This window comes from Pelodiscus sinensis, chromosome 6 (assembly GCF_052426305.1).
Source record: "Pelodiscus sinensis isolate ZL-2025 chromosome 6, ASM5242630v1, whole genome shotgun sequence".
NCBI classification, from domain to species: Eukaryota; Metazoa; Chordata; order Testudines; family Trionychidae; genus Pelodiscus; species Pelodiscus sinensis.
The window spans coordinates 85,767,158-85,790,562 of record NC_143057.1 but is presented as its reverse complement, the minus strand read 5'-3'; the positions used below and the strand labels follow the sequence as shown (position 1 = coordinate 85,790,562).

At 42.7% G+C, this 23,405-nt stretch overlaps 1 protein-coding gene across 10 annotated transcripts in view; it reads left to right on the top strand.

Moving 5' to 3' along the window:
- Positions 1-6,021: 6,021 nt before the first annotated feature.
- The window catches only part of POC5 (POC5 centriolar protein), a 47,897-nt gene continuing 30,513 nt past the window's right edge, over positions 6,022-23,405 (top strand). For 2 of the 10 annotated variants that reach the window (XM_006124264.3, XM_006124257.3), the window contains exons 1-4: positions 6,166-7,201; positions 8,188-8,272; positions 17,176-17,224; positions 22,711-22,861. In XM_006124264.3, the coding sequence (XP_006124326.2) occupies positions 7,165-7,201; positions 8,188-8,272; positions 17,176-17,224; positions 22,711-22,861 (322 nt within the window). In that variant the 5' untranslated portion in view covers positions 6,166-7,164. The other 8 variants (XM_006124258.5, XM_006124259.5, XM_006124261.5 and 5 more) reach the window with 8 other exon arrangements.

Below are 23,405 nucleotides of genomic sequence, written 5' to 3'. Positions count from 1 at the left end.
ATTAATAAGTTACAGAGCAGCTTCTCTTACACTAGGAAAGACTCACTTATTAGGTTCCAAATTCCAGGGAAACTTATTGAGTATTACAATAACTAGTTTGTGTAACATAATTCAGACCAAACTTGACAAAAATGAAAATTTCATGCAGATGACACATCTTTTGAAGAAAAGGGGGTTCTGTCAGTACTAAAATGATTAAATCTGTGCAAAAACACAAACAAAAGCATAGAAAAATAAGAGCTACAGTGCTTAGACTTGTTAACTTTTCCTATATGGTTCAATTTGTACAGATACTTTTTCTGGCTCCAAACCACTATTGTGACTCTTGTTTGACTAGAAAAGCCAGTAGTTGCAAAGGTCTAGTATAATTATCTTCACTCAGTGAAAATATCTGTACAAGCTACATGGCTATAGAAGTTAACAATGAAGACGATTAGTATTTTTGATTCACAGTAGGAATCAACAAGTTTCAATAGAAGTCGTCATTTGACAAAACCCAACGTGTGGGAGGAGAATAATTATTGTCATTTTCTCACACTCTAGGCATCTACAATTATCCCTTTCATTGTAGTAATCAGCTTCATACCCTTTGATCTCCTTTGCCTTTTATCCACCTAATTACGAAGTGATGGTGAAGGTTTGCACAATAAAGATTGGCTTGAGTAATCACTGTGAGCCTCCCTCAATTTTCAAATGCTTGCATCTCCTCAACTAAAAGCAGTCTTGTGTTGAAAAATTGACATCCCCATATTTCCTTAAAGGCCAAATATTGCCCTGATTGGTGAGAATCATATTACAATTTATTATTATTTATTATGGACCATTAAGTTTCCAAACCATTCTGTGAAGACATACACGGTTGCTTTAGTAAAGGAGCAGCGTGCACTTCTTGCTGCCAACACAACATAGGCAGTAACTGGGAGCTTGATTATGTTGCTAGGTAGCAGCATGTGCCCATTAGGTATTCTGGCCTGAGGCAAGATAGCTTGATCCTGTCTTAATATTCAAATACTGAACAGGCAACCTTCCCTGCAATGAAGGTATTGTTGAGAGGGTAGATGGTGAAAAGCCTTGTAATTCCTTTACCCTCAACTGTCCACAAGGACTGATATAGACTTTAAATGGATGGGGATTTGTTACACTCAAATGGTTTTAGCATTTATGAATTAATCAGGGCACACTGAGGGGGAATAGTGTTTTATCCATGGTAATAATTTACTATATGTAGTTGGAAGTGTGGGGATGACCATGTGTCCTGGATTGGATTTTTCTTGAGGGTTGTAGATAGTTCCAGAGCACAGTGCCCTGGTGGTGCCAAGCACTGTAACCCTCATACAACCTGGGCTTGTAAAATCTTACCTTTCCAGCAAAGTGAGTATTTTCCATTCATAAATCTTACCCATGGCTTATGCAAACTTCACATAAGAATACAAGGCTGGCCATACTAGGTGAGACGAAAGGTCCACCTAGCCCAATATCCTGTATTCCAACAGTGGCCAATGCCAGGTGCCCCAGAGGGAATGATTGGAGCAGGTAATCAACAAAGGCTCCATCTCCTGTTGCCTAGTCCGAGCTTCTACAAAACAGGCTAGGTATACTATCTCTGCCCATCCTGACTACGAGCCGTTGATGGACCTATCCTCCATGAACTTATCTAGTTTTCTTTCGAATCATGTTATAGTACAGGCAGTCCCCGGGTTACGTACAAGATAGGGACTGTAGGTTTGTTCTTAAGTTGAATTTGTATGTAAGTCGGAACTGGTACATATTTTCCGGGGGGACGGGGAGCTGGAGTTAGGTGGAAAAGACCCTGATTCTCATACAACTTCCTTATTCTAAGAAAAACACATACTGTTTTGATATGAAGGTTTTTTTGGTTGATATTTTAATTAAAAATTGATCATAAGTTTCAGTGTTTCATGCTATATCCAAATCTTCCTTTTGGGGTACCTGAAAGATCCCAGTTATTCATTTAATAGTCAGAATCTTTGTTTTTTATAACTAAAAAAAGTTTATTCAATGCATATTACTGTTCCAAATAGAATTTGCTACAGATGGTTCAGTGAAATGGGTATTAAGTGTAATCAATAGTCATTGGAGAGCACAGTGAAATATTGATACAATCAAAGCCGTTGTTGTATTCTGCTGAGCAGAAAATGGAAATCCCTTCCTGTGAAGTGTGTATGTGAATTTATCCACAGGATTAATTTTAAAGAAAAATTCTGTGTTGGGAACAGGAGTTTAGCCACTGGTCCAGATGTTGCCATACCAAAGAGTCCTGGACCACAGAGGTTCAACCTGTAGTAGCTTTAGTTTGTAATATATCATTTAAATCAGTTTTTGTACAAAATGACTGGATAATAGCTAATGTGATGCCAATTTTTAAGAAGGGTTCCAGAGGTGATCCCAACAATCATAGGCCAGTAAGCCTGACTTCAGTATCAGAACAACTGTTTGAAATTATAGTAAAGAACAGAATGGTCAGACACATAGGTGATCATAATTTGTTGGAGAAAAGTAAACATGATTTCTGTGAAGGAAAATCATACCTCAACGATATAGTAGAAGTCTCTGAAGGGGTTCAACAATCGTGGAAAAGAGGGATCCAGTGGATACAGTTTACTTACCAGAAAGCCCCAGCCACAGAAGTTGCCAGCGGCTGAGAGCTCAGACAGTGGCTGGCAGCTGGAAAAGGGCTGGGCAGGGAGCCCTGCCAGCCGAGGGCAGAGCTCCATCGGCTGGAGACAGGGAAGCCCCAGCAGCCAGGGACACTGAACCACTGCTGGCCGAGGGCAGGGAGATGCTCCAGCCAGGGAAAAGGAGCAGCATTGGCTGGAGTACGGCAGAAGCCGGGAGTGGAGTCCCATCAGGGGCTGGGGCAGCACACTAGATGGGCTGGTGGCCATGTGGGGAGCCCTAGGTGGCCTCCCTGGTCCAGAAAACTTCCTCCTTTGGGACCACTCAGATCCCAAGGGTGCTGGACTAGAGAGGTCCAACCTATAATTCTTCAATTTCACAACTGAGTTTCTTCAGGGCTCTTGGGTGAATACCATCTGATCCTGGTGACTGTTTGTCAATTTGTTCCAAAATCTCCTTTAATGACAGCTCAGCATGGGACAGTTTCTCTGATTTGCCACCTAAAAAGAATACCTCAGGTTTGGGAATCTCCCTCACATCTTTAGTCATGAAGACGGATGCAAAAAATGTATTTAGTTTCTCCATAATGGCCTTATTGTCCTTGAGTGCTCCTTTTAGTGCTCTCCATCATGCTGTGGCCCCAGTGGTTGCTTAGCAGCCTTCCTGATTCTGATGTACTTAAAAAAATTATTGCTATCACTTTTTGAGTTTTTTGTTATTTGTTCTTTAAATTCTTTTTTGGCCTTCCTAATTATATTTTTACATTTTGCTTGTGGGAGTTTATGCTTCTGTTTTTCTCACTAGGATTTAACTTCCACTTTTTAAATGCCTTTTTGTCTCTCACTGCTTCTTTTACTTTGTTTAGTCACAGCAGCACTTTTTTGGTTCTCTTATTATGTTTTTAAATGTAGTGCATACATTTTAAATTGAGCCTCTATTATAGTGTCTTTAAAAGGTTTCCCTGCAGCTTGCAGGGGTTTCTGTTTAACTTTCTCATTTTGGTATAGTCCCCCTTTCTGAAACTGGGCTGCTGTGGTGTTTCCCCTGACACAGGGATGTTAAATTTAATTATATTATAGTCACTATTACCAAGCAGGCTGTCTATATTCACCTCTTGGACCAGACCTGTGCACCATGTAGGACCAAATCAAGAATTGCCTCTCCTCTTGTTTGTTCCAAGACTTACTTCTCCAAGAAGCAATCATTTAAGATGGCAAGAAACTTTATCTCTGCGCCCCATCCTGAGGTGATATGTATCCAGGCAATATAGTGATAGTTGACATTCCCCATTGAGTTCTTTATTTTAATAGCCTCTCTAATCTCCTTGAGCATTTCACAGTCACTATCACCACCCTGGTCAAGTAGACAGTAGTATATCCCTTCTGCTGTATTCTTATTATTCAAGCATGGAATTATCAGAGATTTTACAGTACTGTTTGATTCATGTAAGAGTTTTACTTTATTTGATTTTACACTTTTTTTCACATGTAGTGCCACTTCCCCAAGAGCATAATCTGTTCTCTCCTGATACATTTTGTACCCTGGTATTATTGGGTCCCATTGATTATCTTCATTCCACCAAGTTTCTGTGATGTCTATTATATCAATATCCTCATATAATATGAGGCACTCTAGTTCACCCATCTTATTATTTGGACTTCTATATAAGCACTTTTAAAAATCGCCCCTTTTTAGGTTTCTGCCATTGCATGAGGTAACTGAGTGAGATTTTTTTTTCATTTGACTGTTTTTCATCAGATCCTACATGAATTTTATCATCTTTTGCCTATTCAGACATAAAGAGCCAAGTTCATTAACAGATCCTCCTCTAAGGGATGTCTCTGTACAAACCTACTGTTCCTCCACACCTGTTGACTTTCCCACAACCTTTTAAATATTAAGAGCCAGCAAGCTGGTTCCATTTTGGTCTAGTTGGAGCCCATTCTTCCTGTATAAGCCCCTCCTGTCCCAAAAGTGTATCCCCTTCCTAATAAATCTAGATCCTTCTCCCTACACCATTGTCTAATCCACATAATGAAAATAGTAGTTTGAAAACATTAGTTTGCAACTACTATTTATACATTTTTCTGGAAAGAAAAAAAACCCTTATAGCAAAAACATTTAAAATCTACAGCTGCCCTAGTATTAAATAAAATATAACTAATACAGCAATAGAATCCTTGAATCTCTTTAGTCAGGATTTTGATGATGACATGGCAAAGAAATGTACCGGGTCTCAATAACCCTGAATGTGCCTTGGTAAAAAAAAGTTCCATTCCCATTGACCAGCTAAAAGAAGCATTTATTGAAAGGAAACTTTCCGATTGTTATTCCACATGAGAGGGACACTGTAATTTTTTGCTACTTGAGATGTGGCAGGTCTGTGGTTCAGCTCAAGCTGTGTTTGGCACAGGTCCAGAGGCAGGTGGAAGCAAAGGTGTATGTGTCTGGCCTCCATGGAGACACTCTTGCAGCCAAGGAACACTTGCCACACACCAATCTGTGTGGGATGAAAACTTTATTTTGGGAGGGAGACTATGTATTGTTGGGAATAACATTTTTTGGTGGTTTGGTTGCTTCCATTTTAAGAGGTGTTAAAAACATTTAGAAATAATAGAAGGGTTTAAATAAAAAATCTCAAATACAATATATTCCATATTTGCCCTAATCTGTATATTGTGATGCTACCTTCTGCCATTACAGTAGGGTCAGGCTACATCTCAGGTTTATGTGGTAAGCTCTCTGAGCTAGACTTTGTGGGAAAGGTGACAGTTGTACCGCAGATGGTGTGGGTGTTACTAGTGTAACCTGAGGCCGCTCACCCTGTCCTACCACACGCATGATTTAAATGGTGTAACGGAGAGAAAGGGTCAAATATTCCCTATTTGTACGCAGGCCTAGACCTACAATCTGGGGCTGCCTTTCTGTTCATTATAGCCCCGGCACTTCGTGCTCCGAGCCAGCGCCGGGCTTCAGTGCACATGCCAGAGGCTACGAACCAGAGCGGCCCCAGCTGGGGGGGGGGGGGGGGGGGAAGGAGGCTCATCACTGATTTCCGCAAAGGACACCGGCCTACCAGGCAGCTGGGCCGGAGCATCAGCCACGCGCACCACTTGCCTGAGCCCAACCCTGCTCACGTGACACCCTCACGCCCAACTGCCCGTTCGCTACCCGCCTTACCGGCCCGGGCAGCATGACTGGCCAATCGGCGGGCGGAAGCATCTCTGCCCTGCCCACGGGGCACATGACGCCCATCAGAGACGGGCAGAGTGGAGACTGCATGCCCGCGAGGCCGCTAACCCCTGCACGCCCATTGGGGAGGCAGTTTCAGAATTAGTTGCGCACGCACTGATTGGCTGTGCTACGAAACGGCTCTCCAATGATAGGCTGCGTTACAAAAGCACTCGGAACCAATCTCAGTGGCTTTGGCTTATACCGATTGCAGTTTGAAACTGTCAAGCTCCGGAGTCAGTCGGGGCCGCGCCGGGGGAGGCTGAGCCCGTAGGCGGGGGCTGCGCAGGTAGGGGGAGGTCGCGGGGGTCCTGCAGGGAGATTGAGGCCTCGCCAACGCCTGGGGCAGACACGAGGCGCTGCCTGGAGGAGGAGCAGCAGGAGCAGGGTGTACAGGGGAGAGACTCCGTGAGCGTGCAGACCCCCCGCCCTTCCCCTGGCCACGGCCCCCTCCCGGCTACTGCCCAAAGGCCTGTCCCGTCCTCTAGCCGCGGCCTCTCCTGCCTTTTTTGCCCCATGCCCACGGCTCCTCTAGCCCCATAGCCTCTGTCTCGCTGCCCCATAACTATCACTTCCCCGTCCCCACTAACCCACAGCTCCTACTGATTCCCCTGCGTCCCCGAGAATTGCAGCCCCCTACTAACTGCCCTGCCTGACCCATCATCACTGTGCCCCCCCCCCCCCAGTAGCTGCTGTTCTTGCTGAACTTCCTTGTCCATTATTCAGTCACAACCCAACCCCCACTGAACTCTTTCCCATGTATGATTGTGCCTGAACACCATTAGCATATTTGTAACTTTATCTGAATTTCCATGTCCATTTGTGACTGATTTTCATTGAAATCCTGAAACTCGCTCCCCTGCAAACTTGTGCATAAATGAGTATCCCCCTTGATTCTACATTCCTGCCACTTCTTCCCTTACCTTGTTGTCCCCCAACACTATTATCCATGGCCATATATAGTTAGCTTTGTGGGTGCCACTTGCAATTATTGGCAATGCCCTGAGCATTACTGTCTGTGCGCTTATCCACCACCTTTATGGAACATGTAACCTACATCAATATTTCAAATACAGTAGTAATCTCCTTCCCCAGTGGAAGTCCACAACCTCTCAGTTATATGTCCCTGTGTTTCCCCTCCCCTCCATGCACAGACTTTTGAAGATTCAGTAGCTTCTTCCTACCAGCATATCTTAGCAGTATTATTATTCAGTCTGATCTTGCTCTCACTAGTGCCCTTTGTAGCACTTGTTCACCTGCCATTGGAGCAATTCTACTAATAGTGGAAGCTGTAAAATGGATATTAATTCGACAAGCAAAGTACAAAATTCAGGTGAGGTGAGGTAAGGTGGTGGTGGGAGAGGGGGAAATGAGGTGACTCCTGGTTTATATGGAGGGAAGACAGATTTTTTTTCTCTCCTACAGAAAGACTCCACTATTAGAGCTGTTGTCAATACCACAGCACATTACACTTAAGTAAACATTGAACTGATCTCAAATCTTCACTTAAAAGTCAAGTGCTTTGCCCAATGAAATCAAACAAATAAATAATTCCCTGCCCTAGTTTCTCACTTTGAAAACAACAATGGATATATAGTTACTTAAAGCAGGTTGCTTTCTGCCAGTTTAATGATAAAATTTAAAAGGACCACTGGCAAACTAAAAACTATATTTGTTTGAAAATATCTACCCTGTATTTAAAAATTAGATTGCACACATTAAAAAATGAATTTTTTCTTCTGTTTTCTTTCTGTACTTTTAACTTGTATAAACAGCTAGTTTTTCCTGTTATCAGTCTGGTTCTTTTTATAAAAAACAAACAAACAAAAAAAAACCTTTCCCTTGCTTATAAAGTCACTCTTGTGAATGTACTTTAGACCAAAACCAAAAAAAACAACCCTGTCCTGTTCTCTTTTGCTCAGGTATAATGCTAATAACCATTCTCATAAATACACCAGATAATCACATTGACATGCCATACATTCACTAATCATTCCTAGCTCTCAAATTCATTTTCTCATACTTGACTCAATCGTTTGTTGCTTCACCCCATTCTCTTCTGCATACCCCGAAAATAATCAGTTTTCTTCTGTGCCCCACAAAGTTTCTTATCTCTCAGCAGGACTCTTGAAAGCTGCAATAGGTCAACACCTTTCTTCCCTTTGGGCCTCAAGTCCTTTGACTGCTCCATGTCCCAAGAACCTAGATAAGGTCTAACCTACCCATTTCCTTGTTTAAGAAAGGTCTCCAATCATTTTTTTTTTGTAATTAAAAAATGAAGTTCAGCTTCTGCTATTTTATAGAATTGTCTTTGTGCAGAATGTCATCAGATGAGGAGAAAAGCACAAGTCCAGTTTTGCCAAAAGACTCAGATCGAGGCAGTTCTGTCTCTTCAGATCTTCAGGTAGGACAGAAGCAATTGCATTTGAACCTCTTTTATGGCACTTTATTTGACAGAATGTAATTGTGAAGAAATGCAGTGAGTAACTTTCAGCGTTTTCTAATTTGTATTTATTTTAGGCATTATAATAGAGAAATAAGAATGCTAATGGAATGAAGCAAAATAGAGAATACAAGCACAATTTTAGTTTTTATAACAAATGTAACATTGCTAGTTTTTGTTCAGTAAAGATTCAAACTTGATGTAATTGCACAAAACATTTAATATATAGAGTATGTGTTTTGACTTAAGTTTAAAAGACGGCACATTTATCCCAGAAGTAAAAGACTTCTGCTTTCTTACAACTATTCACATTGGTGTGCATAACTAAATTAAAGGAATAAAACTGATATTAAGGCTAGAAAACATCATTATGTCTCTTGATGCTAGTGATTAACCAGTATTCAAGATCTTGAATGTTGTTTCTGTTAGGAGGAAAGAACAATGCTTGTAGTTTCTTTGGTGCAATCCTGTTTATTTACAAAGGATGTACAGTAAACTTCCGATAATCTGGCACCTTTCGGGCCCAGGGGGTGCCGGATTATCAGATATGCCGGACTATCGAAAGTGGGGGCTATGAGGAGTCCGGGGTGGGGTGGGGGGTGCCACCCCAGACCCCTCATAGTCCCCCCTTCCAATAGTCTAGTTCTGCCCCAGGCGTCCCCGATTGAGCCACTGCTGGTCAGTTTCAGCAGCGGCTGAATTGGGGGTGCCTGGGGCAGAGCAGCTTGGGTGCTGCCGGGTTGGTCCAGCAGCGCTGAGGGGTGGCGCTATGGGACCAACCCGGCAGCACCCCAGCTGCTTTGCCCCAGGCATCCCCGATTCAGCCGCTGCTGAAACTGACCAGCGGTTGATTCCAGGAAGCCCGGGGCAGAGCAGCTCTGACATAAGAGCGGCACTATGGGACCAACCCAGCAGCACCCCAGCTGCTCTGCCCCAGGCGTCCCCAAGTCAGCCACTGCTGAAACTGATCAGCGGCTGACTCCAGGAAGCCCGGGGCAGAGCTGCCCTGGAATCAGCTGCTGGTCAGTTTCAGCAGCGGCTGAATCGGGGACGCCTGGGGCAGGGCAGCTGGGGAGCTGCCGGGTTGGTCCCGTAGCGCCGCCCCTTGGCGCTGAGTGACCAACCCGGCAGCACTCCAGCTGCTCTGCCCCAGGCGTCCCCAAGAGCAGCTGGGGTGCTGCCGGCTTGGTCCTGCAGCCCCGAGGGGCAGTGCTACAGTACCAATTCGGCAGCATGCCAGCTGCTCTGTCCCCGGCTTTCCCGATTCAGCTGTTGGTCAGTTTCAGCAGCGGCTGAATAAGGGAAGCTGGGTGCAGAGCAGCTCCAATTGTCCGGCAGCCCTGCCCTTCCGGGTTCCCGATGGTGCCGTACCATCAGGAGTGCCGGAGCATTGGATGCTGGACCAATGGAGTTTTACTGTACATAATTTCCTGTTTATCTGAACACAGTAGGAATCAAGTAGAAGGCAGTTTCTTTGCTTGATATTCTAAGTCTTTTTCTAGCCAGCTCTCTATCCAGAAAGTTCCCTTTGCTTTCTTTCAGAGTTATGCTGCAAATATTTCTCTGGTTATCCTTAGCTTTCTGTTGCCTTCTCTTTCTGATTCTGCCCCCCTAATCCTCATGCTCCCCCTAAATACCCAGTCTTCTGTATTTGCATTCTGGCACCAGTGAAACCTCTGTGCCCACATAGCTCAATTCCTAATTAATCTTTCCTGTAGTACAGGCAGTCCCGGGGTTACGTACAAGATAGGGACTATAGGTTTGTTCTTAAGTTGAATTTGTATGTAAGTCGGAACTGGCTCCAGATTCAGCCGTTGCTGCTGAAACTGACCAGGGGCTGACTACAGGAAGCTGGAGGCAGAATTGCTCTGCCCCCAGCTTCCTGGAATCAGCCACTGATCAGTTTCAACAGCGGCTGAATCTCGAGCCTGGGACAGAACAGCTGGGCTGCCAGGTAGGTCCCTGCAGGACCAACCCGGCAGCACCCCAGCTGCTCCTACCCCAGGGTCCACAACAAAAGCCTGGTCTGCTGGCGGGGGGGCGGAGGGGGCGAAGGGCGCACTAGCTGCGCCACCCCCCCCCCCCAGCAGACCAGGGACACGGGGAGCAAAGCCGCAGCGGCGGTGGGGTGCCGCCCCTCTGAGGCTTTGCTCTGGCAAAGCCTCAGAGGCGCGGGACCCTGCCGCTGCTGTGGCTTTGCTCCTGGTGCTGGGGAGACGGTCCCCAGCAGACCAGGGGCACTGGGAGCAAAGCCGCAGCGGCCGCTTTGCTCCCGGTGCCTCTGGTCTGCTGGAGACGGTCCCCAGCAGACCAGGGGCACCCGGAGCAGCTTTTCTCGCCCCGGAGGTCGAGGTGGCGGGACCGCTGCGCTCTGGGCGGTCCCGCTGCTTGCAAGCTCCGGGGCGAGAAAGCCCCGTTCGTAAATGCGGATCCGACATAAGTCGGATCCGCGTAAGTCGGGGACTGCCTGTATATGTTTCAGATGGTTGTTTTTATTATTTCAGCTATCTAAAAAAAGGGCTTCAGCTACACTGGCGTGTTCTCACGCAAAAACTCTTGCAGAAGAGTTCTTCTGCAAAAACTCTTTCAGAGGACAACGTCTACACTGGCATGTGCTTTTGTGCAAGTGATGTGCTTTTGCGCAAGAGCATCCATGCCAGTGTAGATACTCTCTTGCGCAAGAAAGCTCTGATGGCCATTTTAACCATAGGGTTCTCTTGCGCAAGAAATTCATGTTGCCTGTCTACACTGGCCTCTTCTGGAAAAGCTCTTGTGCAAGAGGGCTTATTCCTGAGCGGGAGCGTCAGAGTTCTCGCGCAAGAAGCCCTGATTTTATACATTAGAAAGTCAGTTTACTTGCGCAAGAACACGCGGCCAGTGTAGACAGGCAGCAAGTTTTTGCGCAAGAGCAGCCACTTTTGAAGGAGATCGCGCCAGTGTAGACACAGCCTAATTGTTTTCTGCATTTATCCTGAATGAAGGATAGATGAGTGAAACCTTAGTTCTCTCTTATGTCAGTGGCAACATTTCACCCCTCATCTCTGGCCTGTCTGATGGACAACTCAGAAAAATAAAGTACATTAATTTTTTTTATACGTAATATCTTCTGCTGCCTTGAGGATTTTAACAGAAATTTTTATGGTGGTGTTTATTCTTCTTTCCTGTTTACACATAGGAAATCTGTAGCGCCTTTCAACAAAAATACTCTCCTTAGTAATATCAATTTTATTCCTATAAAAGGAGATTGTTACAGATCTGGTTGGACACTCTTTGATGGCACATCAAATTGATGTGAGGGAATCCAGGCCCTTAATCCACTGTGTGCTATAATCTTCCTTCAGCCTCAGGCAGCTGGAGCACTATTTCCTCCTTTGGCTTCACTAGCATGCTTCCTGCACACTGTCTGCCACCCCTGCATGGAAATGGAGCTCTGCAGCTCACTTGCCTTAGGCCCTCCAAGACAAGCACTGACCCATAAAATACCTTAGTAACATAGAGATACCTCTCTTTCAGAATTCTACTGGCACTGAGGCTTCCTGTTTCCATTGTTATGAAGCCAAATGGTAGATATGGCACATAACAGATACTTTGCTGAGAATTGTATTCTGATTAACAAATATTGCACAAGAGTTCTTATCATTTAGAAAATAACAACAATCTACAACCTATCCTGGAAAATGACCCCTCGCTCTCAGAAAAAAAATATTCACTGTCTTTTTTTTTCTCCTTTTTTTTTTCCTCCTGCCCCCCGCCCCTTCTCTTACTTATTCTTGGATCTGGACTTTTAATACTCTAGTCATCTGAAGAAGTGGGTTGGGCCCATGAAAGCTACATACCATCTACATGTTTTGTTAGTCTTTAAGGTGCTACTAGACTAGTTGTTTTTTAAGTTATTCTAAATGCAGTGCTGCTCATTAGCTCATGCTTCCCATTGAGTCATTAGGGTCCAACTCAGTTCAGGAAATCAGGATTCTTCTTGCATCATCAGGCTCCTACATGCCTGAGCTGGTGAAAAAACAAGTGAAGAGTTACGGGATCTGCTCCTGTGGGTGTTTTTTTTTTTTTTTTTTTTTAAACCTTCTAGCCCCTCTCTCAAGTGACTTCTTGGTCATTACAAACTGTTGACCTTGTTGCTAGGGGATTTCTCCCTTGGCAAACTAGTTCTCTGGGTTGAAAGCCAGTTTTGGTAGAGCAATTACATTTGAGTGATCAAGTTAATGAGTTAGTAGCCCTATTTTGTTATCCCTTTGCCACCCACTTTAAAAATTTCAGTCCAGTGTGAAGGCAAAGGTGTCAAGAGAAACTGCTACCTTCAAAAAGGAGTATGCAGCTTGATAAAGAGTTCAAAATCTCATAAATCTACTAAACTGTACAAAAAAAATCTCAGATTATCACAGGTATACCCATGGGTGAAGGTGGATCAATTTTATTTGGAAAGCTTAGAAGGGAATGCTTTTGAGCTCTCACCTGGATATTCAATTCCTCCAGTCTTTCTCATTGACAAGAATTATTTTCATTAAAGAACTTGTTTGTTTTGAATGGGCTGTGGGTTTGTTTGTTTTTTGGGTTTTTTGTATTCTTAATTTTTCAATCTTTTCAGCATCAATAACATCAGTCCAATACTAACAAAGATTTATCTTTCTTCCATCCCTGGTCAGCAATGATGCATACTCATGCCACCTTGTCCTGCACAAAGTACAACAGGAAAAGAGTCATATCTTCACCCACAAAATAGAATTAATGTATTTTAAAGATTAAGAGCCCTGTTTTTTCCTGCTGTACCTTGTGTGGATGGCATGAGTAGGTATCATTGACAATCAGGATGAAATTGTGGCACACTGAAGTCTAGCAGAACTCTCATTAATATTTATTGGGTCAGGATTTCACTTTGGAGGTCAGTGGTTTAAAGATATCAGCCCATTCAAGTGGTACTATACTTACTTACTCCACATTTTTTGTACACTTTACTGATATATCTTGGAGAAAGCATCTGCATCCTCTCAGAAAAGGAGGCTGAAATGACTGGCTTTTGGAATACTTCAGTATCCATTCAAAAACCAGAATCATATTATGCCTATTTTAGCTTGCACACATGCTTTCATCCCCTTAATTTTTCCTTCAATGCAACAATTGCACAATTACCCAGGACTAAGTTTGTTCACACAGAAGTTTTACAATACAAGTGTTCTGTCAAAAAACTTAAGTTCCAGAAACCTTATATCTGAACTTGTCTTTAATTGTCCCAAGCTATGGATCTTACATCATATTCTTTGAGAATCTATTCTACAGGCAGCTATATCTTAGCTCTGGGGAGTTAATCCTGATTAGAAAAATTTCATTTTCTTTTCTTAAAGTAATCCCATTATTTCTAATTGTACAAATCTGTGTTGCTCCGTCTCCAGAGTTAATATTTAAAAAATATCTATAGACTTACATACTCAGCCAAACAGGAATTTATTGTTTCAGAAACCTTTAAAACAGGTCAGCTAGACAGCCCACCTAGTTTTTCAGTTGATATGAGCTATTGAAGATGTTTGTAAAGCACTTTAAAAGGCGAAAAGTGCTGTATACGTTTTAAACATTAGTAAATTCAACCTAGTAGCATCTCATTCCTCACCAGAATTTGGACTATAGTACATGCTTAGTCCTTAATGTAGCTCTTGGTTCTTAAAGCCACTAGAAACCACAATTGATTGATGGAGTTTAAATAGATATTTCTGCTGACAGAAATCTACCGAAAATACAGGCAGTCCCCGGGTTACGTACAAGATAGGGACTATAGGTTTGTTCTTAAGTTGAATTTATATGTAAGTCGGAACTGGCTCCAGATTCAGCTGCTGCCACTGAAACTGACCAGGGGCTGACTACAGGAAGCCTGAGGCAGAGTTGCTCTGCCCCCAGCTTCCTGGAATCAGCCTGATCAGTTTCAACAGCTGCTGAATCTGGAGCCTGGGACAGAACAGCTGGGGCGCTGCCCGATAGGTTCCCACAGGACCAACCCGGCAGCACCCCAGCTGCTCTACCTGAGGCGTCCCGCAACAAAAGCCTGGTCTGCTGGGGGGGGGCGCACTAGCTGCGCCCCCTCCCCCCCAGCAGACCAGGGAGACCCGAGCAAAGCCGCCCAGGCGGCGGGACCCCCGCCGCCTGGGCGGTTTTGCTCCTGTCCCCCTGGTCTGCTGGGGGGGTCCAGCGGCTTTGCTGGACCCCCCCCCAGCAGACCAGGGGGACAGGAGCAAAGCCGCCCAGGTGGCGGGGTCCTGCTGCCTGGGCGGCTTTGCTTCTGGGCAAACGATCAAAGCCGCCCAGGCGGCAGCTTTACTCTAGTGTCCCTGGTCTGCTGGGGGGGGGGTCCAGCGGCTTTGCTGGACCCCCCCAGCAGACCAGGGAGACCTGGAGAAGATTTTCTCGCCCCGGAGGACATGGGTGGCGACCCGCCGCCCGTGAGCTCTGGGGCGAGAAAAGCCCCGTTCGTAAGTGCGGATCCGACAGAAGTCGGATCCGCATAAGTCGGAGACTGCCTGTAGGCTAATTTTGGCAGCAAAAGAAAGTTTTGCCGGTTGATGCCTTTTAGCTTTCAGTCACTCAGTGGAATAAGTGAGCAATAATATTGATATATGATTATGGCTCTTGTTGAATCCACCATCAGAAAGCCTATCTACAAGAGCAATTCATCCATATTTCTAACACTGAAGTCACATAATGCACAGTCAGTCTGTGGAACTCCTTGCCAGAGTATGATGTGAAGGCCAGGACTATCACTGGGTTCAATAAGAGCTAGATAAATTAATGGAGGATGATAGTGCCATCAATGGCTATTAGCCAGGATAGACAGGAATGGTGTCCCTAGCCTTTGTGTATCAGAAGCTGAAAATGGCAACAAAAGATGGGTCACTTGATGATTACCTGTTCTGTTCATTCTCTCAGTGGTACTTGGCATTGGCCACTATCAGAAGACAGGATACTGAGCTAGCTGGACCTTTGATCTCACCCAGTATGGCCATTCTTAGGTTCTAAGTCAGAGGATAAGACAAAGGCATTGCCATATAAGAAGTTCAGAAAATAGACAGGACTATGTCTGTATTAAATTGTTACTGAATATCAGGCAAGTCCTGAGGTTAGCATGCAGATAGATAATAGTCCTCCTTACAGTTGGTTCAAAGTCTAGTCTAGTGTGGCATAATCACTATAGGTCAGACTTACAGAGGTACTTAATATGTATAAACTGCTGCTGCTTTTCTTAGAACTGTTAGTTTTTGCTTTTTTTTAAATTTTACCTTGTAATAATAGAATCCTGGAAACAGGACTCGATAGGTCATCTAGTTCAGTCCTCTGCACTATTACCTAGAATATCCCTGAAAGATGTTAGTCTAATCTGTTCTTAAGTCTCCACTGATGGAGAGCCATAGCCTCCCTAGGTGATTACAGTGCTCATGTACACTGATAGTTAGGAAGATTTTTCCTAATTAACCTAAATATCCCTTGCTGCAATTTAAACCCCTTGCTACTTTTCCTGTCCTCAGTGGATAGAGAGAACAGTGTATCACTTCCCTTTTTATAACAGTTTTCAAGTATGTAGAAAGCTGTTACCCTGTACCCCTCAGTCTTCTCTTTAGACTAAACAAAACAAGATTTTTTTCTTTTATTCTAGACCTATAATCATTTTTGTTCTTCTTCAATTTGTCCACGACTTTCCTGAAGTGTGGTACACAGAGCTAGACACAATACTCCAGCTGAAGCCTTATCAGTGCTGAGTAGAATGGAAGAATTACTGCTTGAGTCTTGTTTGCAAGACTCCTTCTGATACCATCCCAGAATAATGATGTTTGCTTTCTTTCCTTTTTTTTCCAACAGTATTACATTGTTGATGTGTGTTTGGTTCATGACCCAATATAACCCCCACCTTCCCAGGTCCTTTACAATGCTACTCCTTTCTAGGCAATCACTTCCCATTTTGTATTTGTGCAACTGATTAGTCCTTTCTGACAGTATTTTGCATTTCCCTTATTGAATTTAGGGATGTAATTGGTTAATAGGTAAGCATCATCCTCAACCGTTAATCAGTTAATGGGTGGTGCTTACTGGTTCTAGTTCACCAGTGGGGGCTAGGACAGATCCCTGCTTGCCACAGTTCACCAGTGGGGGCTGCTCCTACCCTGTGGTACCCACCCTGGACAGAGGAGTTTCAGCCCAGCTGGAGCAGCCCCTGTCTATGGCGGGCCTGTTCCACCCAGGCGGGTGAACTTCCTGCTTGAAGTGGGGTGCTGCTTCAGCTCCATTGTGCCAGGGGTTGAGGGAAGAAAAGCCCCCCCATCAGTTAACTTATTAAACATTATGTTTAACCAGTTAACCAATTAAACAGGATTTTGCATCCCTAATTGAATTTCATCCTATTCATTTCTCCAGTTTGACAGGATCATTTTGAATTCTAATCCTGTTCTCCAAAATGAGTGCACTACCTCACAGCTTAGTGTTGTCTACAAAAATATAAGTATATTCTCTCTGCCATTATCCATATCATTTATGAAAATAATTAATAGACCCAGATTCCGGACAGATCTCTGCAGAACCCCACTTGATATGACTGTCTAGCTTGGTAGTGAATCACTGAGAAGTATTCTGAGTATAGTTTTTCAATCAGTTTTGAACCCACCTTATATTAGTTTTGTCTAGGCTATATTTTTCTAGTTTGCTTATGAGAAGGTCATGCAAAACAGTATCAAAAGCCTCACTAGAGTTGAGATATATGACACCTACTATTTCCTACCTCCTATAGAACTTCTTATCCTGTTAAATAAGGATATTAGATTGATTTGATTTGTTCTTGATGAATCCATAGTGATAGCTACTTATCTCCTTATGTCTAGGTGCTTACAAGTTGATCGCTCCATTTTCTTTCTGGGTACCAAAGTTAAGGTAATTCCCTGGGTTTTTCTTACCCCCCCCCCTTTTTTTAAATAGATGAGTACTATATTTGCCTGTTTCTAGTCCACTGGCGTCAATTTTATGCTTAAACAAAGCACGCGAGATCTTTTATAGGGGAAAAGGCAGTACGCTGCATTTATTGAGAATATAACAGTTGCATATGCTTTTCAGTCACTCAAACACACAAACACCATGCACACACAGTCCTGCCAGATGATGTTATAGTTACCAGTCCAGAGACTGAGTCAATCTAGTGGCCAGCCAGATTGATCACAAGGGGAAGCAGGGCCTTTTGTCAGTCGTGGTCCGATGCTCTCCTGGAGTTGGTAGCAAGACGAACACAAAGTTCCATAGCAAGGCACCCTGCTTTTATTATCTTCCTTCCTCTGTTGAAGTCTATGGATTTCGCTCTGTCAGTTTGTGACCAGTTACTGTTATCTTGTTGATGTTAATCATTCCCAAAACATCTCCAAGAGGCTCATCCTGTCCTGGATTGTTAATCAGTTGGTTTTAGGGATGCCTTCACCTTTAGAGCCGTCAATCTGCAATCTGATCAATTCTTGACTGTGGGTACACACTGATGGTTCTTCTGATGCCGATATGTCTTTTCTCAGACTGTTTTTTACATTTTGTCTTCACCCGCATTGCCCCTCCTTTCTTGGCAATCTGGCTCTAATGGTGGCCTTCACGCCTTCATCTTTATGATGATACATTTCTTATTCACACACACAGTCTTTCACAGAAACCTTCAAAGGTAAACAGTACTGTTTTATATTAAGCAAAAGCAAAATCAAAACAATTCACATCGGAGGCCTGGGCCTTCAATATCTCTAATCTCATTAACATAGACACAATACCAAAATCCTGTCTCTTTACTTACTAAACTTTAAAATAAATATATATATATCTTACTAAAGGGCTTAGTTTAATAAAATATCAAATGTGTATGTTACCTTACATTGCTATGTTATTAATCCTAAAATACAAATATAAAAAGAATAAAACTTTCAATCCCAACATCAATCCCATCCTCTATGAGTTTTTATAGATAATTGCTAATGGCTCAGATTTCTTCAGCCAATTTCTTAAGTATTGTAAGATGTATTCCATCAGGCCCTGCTGACTTGAAGACATCTAGCTCTCTGAGTAATTCTTATCATCTTCTTTCCCTATATTAACTTTAGATCCTACCCATTTACTCTAATGGTCACTGGATGTGTCATCTGATCACACTAACTTTTTTGATGAAATCTGAAATAAAAAAGCATTTAATACTTCAGTCATTGCTGAGTTTTCTGGTATAGTATTTCCTATTTCATAGAATAATGGGTGTATTTGTGTTCTCAGAAATACTAATGTGGGGTTTTTTAATACTGCAAAACTAGGTGGCATAGGTTAAATAATTCCATCCTCTTTGTCTTCAAGTTCCCAATATTTTACCTCTAGAGGTCAGTGAAATTTTGTAGTTGATATTGCCGCACTGAAATAGCATAGGAGTGATATTTAGAGTATGGGTGTGCATTGGGGAAATATTACTTTATATCCACGTGACCATTAAACCATTGGATTTATTTTTATTCTTCACGTTTGTTGTCGGCCTCTCCAGTTCAACTGATGGGTTGCTGAAAGTTTTTGGGGGAAGGAGGAGGTTGTTATTCTTTTAATAGGATAGATATTTCTCCTTTTGGTGAACCACTTACAATGTTCATAGGACACATTAAATCTCAGTTTAATCTTCTTTGCTTGCTTCAATTAAAAAAAATACACAAATTCGCTTTCTTTCAGCAGTTGCCCTGTAACTTTTATGGCAAAGTTTCATGCCATCAATTTGACAGTTTAAATTACATGAGCAATACTTCTGTGATCTTGCATGTTAGATCAGTTTGGATATACCATCATATGTGTTCTTGCAAGTAGTGAATGGATTTTTCTCAGAAAGGAGAATTTCAGAGGGCTATCTATATACTCTACTTTTCCCTTGAGTTTGGTCTGAATTTTTTGAGTGCTCAGGATGTACATACAGTAAACTTCCAATAATACGGCACCTTTAGGACCCAGGGGGTGCCGGATTATCAGATATGCCGGACAATCGGAAGGGGGGGCTATGAGGAGTCTGGGGTGGGATGGAGGGGGATGCCACCCCACACCCCTCATAGCCTCCCCTTCGATAGTCCGGCTCTCCCCCAGGCATCCCCAATTCAGCTGCTGCTAGTCAGTTTCAGCAGCGGCTGAATCAGGGATGCCTGGGGCAGAGCAGCTGGGGTGCTGCTGGATTGGTCTGGTAGCGCCGCCCTTCGGTGCTGTGAGACCAACCCAGCAGCACCCCAGCTACTCTTCCCCAGGCGTCCCCAAGAGCAGCTAGGGTGCTGCCGGGTTGGTCCTGTAGCCCCAAGGAGCAGCACTACAGGACCAACCTGGCAGCACCCTAGCTGCTGCCCCCGGCTTCCCCGATTTAGCTGCTGGTCAGTTTCAGCAGCGGCAGAATTGGGGAAGCTGGTCACAGAGCAGCTCCAATTGTCCGGCAGCCGGAGCACTTCCGGGTTCCTGATGGTGCCGGACCATCAGGAGTGCCGGAGCATTGGATGCTGGACCAATGGAATCTTACTATATAAGCAGCATGATAGTGAAAAGAGGAGTGTGGCTAAGGCACATGATTGGAAATGAAAACATCTACATTGCATTTGTGAGTCTTGCCCCCTTCTTATTGTTGGCTTTTGAGCAGATGCATTAACCTTTATCAAATAATTAATCCTTTAACTCACCGTGCAGGGTTGCTAAGAAACTTAATTAATGGCTTGTATTGTGTAGTACCTTGATGTTCTAAAATAGAAAGGACAGTAGGAGTAAATAGTAATGCTGTATTAATTCACTAACAACTTTGAGCTATTGGTTGGATTTTCATTTCCTTGACAAATCACTGTACTCTGGTGCTTTTCTATTCCCAGAGATTACTGATATTTAACCGTCTCTGCTGTTGCAGCCGTTGTCATATTCTTAAAAAGAGATGAGAGGAAAGTAACCAGAAATCTTCTGTACAATAAATATCTGTTTGTCTATCTACATGAGCTAAGACTTGCTGTTAGCTATAATGACTGAGAGGAACTCTGTACTCTTTTGCTTTCTGTACCATTGATCAATCTATACTATGTTGGTGAAAATACCAATGGCTTTTAATTTTGTGGCTCTGATGTGAGTATATCTATGTTTGGTCCCCTACAATGTATGTGAGCAAAAGGAAGAATTTCAGTACAGAATTGTGTGAGTGAAAGGTAGGGTAAGATATTATCACAGATATTTTTACTAAAAGTCACAGTAAAGTCATGTGTGATAAAGAATAATTCACAGATTCCCATGACATATCTGAGATTTCTTATTAAAAATATCTGGCAAAATGAGAAGCTGGAAGCAGCAGCAGAGGCAGGTTGGGTGCTATGGGGGCTCCCACCGCCTATTGGGTTCAGAGCTCCAGCATCCCCCTCTACTGTGTCTCAAAACAGTCAGGGATCCCCCGCTGCCTGTGGTAGCAAGGAGTTCTGGGGGTACCTCACAGCTCCCTTTCTTCACTGGAAACATCAGGACCTTGCAATTCCTAGCCACTTAGGCTCACGGAACAGAAGTCTTTGAAAGTCACAGATTCCATGACTTCCGCAACTTTTCCATGACTTTTCTGGATTAGGAGGTTGCAGAATCACTCAGAATGCGCACACAGGTAACCCTTGTAGTGCACACACATTTTCCCCACATTAGGGTACCCGTGCTACCAATTCCAAACCTCCACACTGTTTTTTGGAAGCACCACATTAATCTGTTCCAAGATCTGGCAATAGCCACTTCAAGCTAGTGAAATACATTTTTCCCCCTCAAATAACTTATCTAAGGCATTTCTACCACGTGTTCAATGTGCCCAACCCTGCCACAGCTACACACTTTTCCCCCACCCTTCTCCAAATCCTGTCTCTTCACCTCCTGACATGATGTGACAATTTGGGCTAGAATTATTGCTGACCATTCTGCTGTGAACACAGCAAGCCACCCCATAAAATAAAAATGTACTATATAATAAACTTGTAACAAGCAACATGAGTTATTAAATCTTCATTGCACATGTACAAAGATTATGTTTAAGAATGTCAGTATGGTGGTCATTGAAGCAGTGTTGGTGCATTCATTTGAACTACTCAGGCAAGCATAAAATGGCTCCACAGAATTCCTCTGATTTCCCCCCCCATTTCCTCTCTTTATTGGTGCATGCACATTGTAGTAGTTCTACACTGCATACCTACACAAGGGAATAACATTCACAATTTGGGTCCCCCAAAGACTTTAGTGAGTGCCATGCAGTACCTTGGGTAAAAAATGGACCAGTTCAGTTTATTCAGACATGCATCACAGCAATAGTTTAATCTCTAGTTTGGTACAAAAAATCTCTACGTAGAAACTTTTTTTGGAAAACGGTTATTTTTGGAAGAGCTTATGTCTCTACCACCTGTAGCTCAAATGGCCACAAATTTGGGTCACTAAACCTACGTTATACCTTCCCTGAGGCATAACAAATTTCAAAGGAATCTAACTAAGCATTTCATTTTTAGAGAACTTTAAAAGCTCAACCTATCAATGATCGTCATGATATGATTTCAACTAGGGTGGTGGTGCAATGTTGCTATAATACAGGACAGATTTCTGAACACAGAGTTTACCTATAGATGCTTTCATACTACAGTGTATCTAAAATGGTACAACCCATTTCCAGTATGCCGTAAGAACACACATTGAAAATTACAGAATCCAAGATGTGGAGATTGCGATGGTGATGGGAAGCTGGATTGGTCTTTGATTTTATAATATGGTGTATAAAACACATAAAAAGTTAATACTTCAATGTCTTCCCATCTAAATTTGATTTGAACACTCTCACCAACTTTAAACAAAACCAAATCTCTCACCATAGCCATATTTGTAATTTCTCCCAAATATATTTTCATTATACAAACATTGAAACCTGATTTACTCTTCTAGTGTCTATGTGATGGGAATAAAACTGTATTTCTTCTTATACAATAAGATGTTGCACAAAAGCAGTAGCAGGCCATCTGATAACTTAAGTGATTTAAAGAAACATTTGTCCAACTCAAGCAGTTTTTAGAAGGCATTCAGAGAGCTTCCTAAAATAGCTGTAATTTTAGTTCAGCTACCAAAGAACTAGAATGTGTACTGTGTGCTCATTATAATGTATTAACTAGAATACAGTATGGGCTTTCTAAAATAGGAAATAAAAAAGAGCTAAAACGTTAACTCTGCCAATTAAATTGAAGTGAAACAGCTGAGCCATGAAAACATAAGTAATATTATTATTCTACCATGTAATACAAAACACTAATTTAAAAGCGAACATATCCATTTTCATTCCTTTCTTCTTGTGTTTGTGTTTAAAATCCACGACAGTAGCTTTATAATTATTTATCATCCTTTTGTGACAGGATGAATATGAAGAGCTGCTTCGTTATGCTGTTGTGACTCCAAAGTTTGAACCATGTGTCCTAAGGCAGTCTGAGCCTGCTGCAGAACTGACAGCACATGACAGGTTTTCGTGTTTAATGGATGAAGTCATCAGTCACCCTAAGACTCCAGGTAGTCTGTGAGCAGTGAGGGGAATGAGAAATGTGTTTATATGTCTGAATATAAATAGTATTCATAACATAAATAGATATTACCTGAGCGTCTGGTGATTGTATCATTTGAATTGCACTGGCTGATTATAATATGCAAACTTTGTTACTTTAAGAAACTCATTGTGATAAAGGGTTCTTTTAAATATTTGTTATTCTGGAGTTCAAAGCGTAGGTGTTGTAAAGTAGTTAAATCCTGTAGCATTGTTTGTTTAGTCTTAAGTTTTGTATGGAATTTTGATCTTTTTTTCTTAAAAGTACTCTTTCTGCTTTGTGTCTTTCTTTAGATTAAACCTACCTTGTGTTAGAAAATAAGCTAAGGCTGCTGCTAACAGTGATCCCAGAACCACTTTCTGTGGAGCACTCCTATTTGTCTGTGGAAAGCTGGCTGATTACATAGTGCTGGTGGTTTTCTTAATTTGTAATTGCTAAATCACAAAAAAAGAACTAAATATACATGAATAGTTTTTGTTTTCCTTTTAGATGATTGCCAGTTTCTATAGGGG